This window comes from Phaseolus vulgaris, unplaced genomic scaffold, assembly GCF_000499845.2.
Source record: "Phaseolus vulgaris cultivar G19833 unplaced genomic scaffold, P. vulgaris v2.0 scaffold_27, whole genome shotgun sequence".
NCBI classification, from domain to species: domain Eukaryota; kingdom Viridiplantae; phylum Streptophyta; class Magnoliopsida; order Fabales; family Fabaceae; genus Phaseolus; species Phaseolus vulgaris.
Window position 1 is genome coordinate 103,041 of NW_027174095.1, and position 4,114 is coordinate 107,154.

At 44.7% G+C, this 4,114-nt stretch overlaps 1 protein-coding gene across 1 annotated transcript; it reads right to left on the bottom strand.

Moving 5' to 3' along the window:
• Positions 1-762: 762 nt before the first annotated feature.
• Positions 763-1,524, bottom strand: LOC137817272 (uncharacterized). The gene has a single exon (XM_068620524.1). It carries the CDS (start codon positions 1,522-1,524, stop codon positions 763-765), a length of 762 nt encoding a protein of 253 aa, XP_068476625.1.
• Between the last annotated feature and the right edge of the window lie 2,590 nt (positions 1,525-4,114).

Consider the following 4,114-nt stretch of genomic DNA (forward strand, 5'->3'; position numbering starts at 1 on the left):
CAACGCAAGGAGTTTCTGCGTTTCGTCTTTGATCGTCTGCCTCTTTTCCTCGTTGAACTTTCTCCTTCTCTGGCAGATGGGTCTGACTTGGGGATCCATTGCTAAACGATGGCACAAGAAATCGGGGTCGATTCCCGGCATGTCTGAAGCAGACCACGCAAATGCGTTCAGGTGTCTACTTATCACCTTGGCGATTTGGTCCTGTGTCTTGCTGTCTAAGGTTTTCCCTAGTTTAAACATCTTGCCGATGATCTTCTTCTCAAGCCATTCCTCCACCGGCTGAGGCTTCTTCTCGCTACCGATCAGCGCCCTCGCGATACCTGTTTCCCTGGCGGTCTTCGGGCAGTTTCTCTCTTCCTCTACCCGGGCAGTGCTCTCGGACCTCACCTCGATATCCTCCATTGGCACATCGCCCTCGGCAGCCACCACCAACGTTGTATCCGCAACTCGCCGGTTTTCCCGCTCAGGCTCCACGCCATGGGGCGGCGTTGTGGTTACATGGCATATAGATCTCTTGTTCTTGAGGTTGTTTTCATAGCACTTCTTCGCCTCCTTTTGGTCAGAACAGATGGTGATGATCAGCCCTTCCATAGATGGTAGCTTGACCTTCATGTGCCTTGTTGAAGGCACAACTCCTGTCTTGTTGAGTGTTGGCCTTCCCAACAGAATGTTGTATGCCGACGGAGCGTTCACGACAAGATACCTGATCTTCTCTGTTCGTGAGGCCAAGCCATCTGTGAACGTCGTCCTTAACTCAATGTATCACCTGACCTCCACTTGATCACCGGCAAAACCGTACAAGCAGCCCCCATATGGCCTCAGTTGGTCGAGGGATAATTGTAACTTTTCGAAAGTCGGCCAAAACATCACATCTGCCGAGCTTCCTTGATCGACCAGCACTTGGTGGACAGTCCTTCCCGCCGTGACGAGCGAGATCACAATAGGGTCGTTGTCGTGAGGCACAATGTCCCTAAGGTCTCCTTTGGTGAACGTGATGTCCACGTCGGGTGAGTGATCCTCAAAAACTTCCACCGACATTACCGACCTTGCGTACTTCTTGCGCTGCGACGCAGTACACCCTCCACCTGAGAACCCACCAGCTATGGTGTGGATCTCACCGTGAATGGGCACCTCGTGCTGTTGTCCCTCATTGCCCGCCGGTTGGGAACCTGTCGATTGGCCCGCTTGCTTCTCCAACAAGTAATCTTTCAAGAATCCACACTTGACCAACTCGGCGAGTTGGTATCCCAAAGCCAAACACGAGTTGATAGAGTGGCCAAAGCTCTTGTGGAACTCACACCACGCGTCTGGTTTTGGACCCAAAACCTTTTCCGTCTTCTTCTCAGGCACCTTGAGCCTGGCAGCAAAATTCGGGATGTCGATCAGATCGGTCAACCCCATCACGAACTCATACCTTGGCGGGCGATTAGTCTCTCTAGGTCGCCACGACCCCTTCCCCTTATTCTTCTTAGGGTCATAAGGATGACGCATCCTTTGGTCATTCTTCCCCGCCGCCGCCTCCATTACCCTCTGCGGCTGGACCCTTGTCTGGGCGCGCGGCTTAGCTGGGGCCACGTTTCCTGATGGAGGAGGGCCAAGCACATCTCACCATGGAAGCCAAGACCCAAAGCTAGACCGTGATGAGCGTCTAGACTCAAGGAAGGAGCGTCTCGGACGTGATGAGGGAAGGCTACACATGGAGCGTCTAGGAGGAGACCTAGACCATCTAGGCCCTATTACAAGGTCAATGGCTAAGCACATTCACGCCCAATTGGATCAAGCCACGGATGGAAGAGAGAAAGCCTTGTACATGTTACATGGAGGCCCATTAGGGGTGCTTCGTAATTAGAGTAGTGCTAGAAGCTCATTTTACTTGGCCGGTCATGAGCACATGTGCCATATGCCTTGTCATTTTGCATTTCATTTTGCTCTCATTTCATTTTGCCTATAAAAGTGTACCGACCCGGTAGTCGGGAGTGATGACGTGGCAGCAAGCGAAAATATAGGAGTGTTGAACGGAACACCTGGCTGACAGAAGGGAAGGACATCGGGAAGTCTGTGTAGTCGCCAATTGTTAAGTTGGCGTGCTCCGATCTCTAGCATATCTAAACCGACGGTCACCAGGCTTGTGTCGTAGTCGCCGTCTGCGAGCTTAGACGACCAAGTGGTCAAAGATCGCCGAGAGGGGGACACCGCCGAAAGATCAGGAAAGCTTGTTCAAGGCTTTCAAAGGGCACGTGATGGAAGAGGCCCAAGCACAAGCCCACATGCAAGCCCACCAAAGGGTAGATTTGGGCCAACCATAGAGTTATGACCAAGAGGATCCAAGAAGACGTTCTTTTACATGTTCAAATGCCATAAACTCTAGTGTAGAGTCGACTTTAATTTCTTGTCAAAATTAACATAGGAACTTTATTTGTAATTTTCTTAGAATTAATTTTGGCACCTAAAACACCAACCTAGGTAAACTTAGAGTTTCTAAAAAAACCTCTAAATTTACCAAGGCCGGTCTAGAAAGCCCATGGAGGGGGTGAGCATAAAAACTAGACACACCCCTCCCCATGTGCTCATTTGTGCACCCATGTGCCATGTGCACCCATGTGCCGAACCTCCCTATAATCATACCTATCATGCACCTTCAAGATCAACACCACTCTTAGGAGGATCTTGCACACACACCTTCATAGCTTCCGCACCATTTTCTTACATGATTCAAAAAGACCTTCATGAAAATGCCATCATTTGGTATCATGAGCTTGGGTTCTTCAAGATGAGTTACTTTTGGTCTTCTCATTTCTAGTTCTTCTTTACTTTCATGTTGTTCATCTTATTTTCCATAATTGTCTTGCTGTTTTTTACATTTTAATTGTTTTGGTGTGCTTTGTGGAAGATCCAACCGAAGCACTTTTGTTCAATTGATCTTGAACAAGTTCTTGTGCAAATTGTGATAGGATTCCATACACCTTTGAGTTGCTATTTTCTTTTAGGCTTTTGAGTCTTTATTGCTTTCTTATTTGGTTCATATTATGCTTTTGAGTCTTTAATTTTTGAATCTTATATGTTTTGTCAAGTCATGTTCATCCACAATGTCAACAATTCTTAGTAGTCCTTTTATTTGGCTTGATTGTTTCTTGATTTTGGGTATCTTTAATTGCTTTGAATCTGCTGTTCTTTGATCTTTTGGTGCCTTTTTAATTTTAGTTTGAGTTCATATTGTGTTTAGATCCTACACAATTCTATTTCACAAATTTCCATTGTGTTTAAACTTTGGTATCTTGCTGTTTTTGTTTCCAGTTTCCAGAATCCCCTGTTTCAAATTTTCTGTGTTGGCTGTTTTGATCCAGAAAAATATTTTCCCTCATAGGAAAATTTTGATTCTCTGGAATTTGCAAGTTTGAAGTGTTATACAAAGGAAAAAAAAGAATTAGTCCAAAAGAATCAACAGAAAAAAAAAATGATAAATCTTTTAAAATCAGTGTGCAAATCTGAGGCTCTACAGTTGGCGTAACTGAACCCCAAAATTGCAAAATTTATTAAAAAAAATTGGTGCATGCGTTTTGAGTGATTCCAAAGCCAGATTTTAGCTAAGATCTTGAATATCTTGCATATCAAATTTTAGAATCATATCTTAAAAACACAGCCCAGCATAAATTGGGGAAAAACACGTTTCTGGCCCACAACATTTTCCAGTGGTGCTGTTTTTTTTATTTGGTCATCTAATTCTAGTGCCATTCTTAGGATTCTTTTGTGTGCCTACCTTTATTTTGGTACCTTTTATTTGCTTGCTTAATATTTCTTGGACCTCTTTCTAGTTGTCATAATCTAACTCCTTTTGGTGGTACTGTTTTATTCAATTAAATTGTTTCTTGCTTTTGTTCTTTGACCTCTAATTTGGTGCTAGAATTTATTTCTCCTTTGGTGCTTAATTGAATGGAAACTTGACTTGGGTAAGGTCTAGTCTTTTGATAGGTGCTGGAATTGGAGAATTAAAACATTCATTCTAAGGGGAAACAAAGCCAAGGCCGAAACAAGCATTCTTGAAAAACACTACAAACACTTGGAGGATCAACAAGCAAAGACAACAAGGAAGTGCACTTAGCAAAAAGAGGATCAA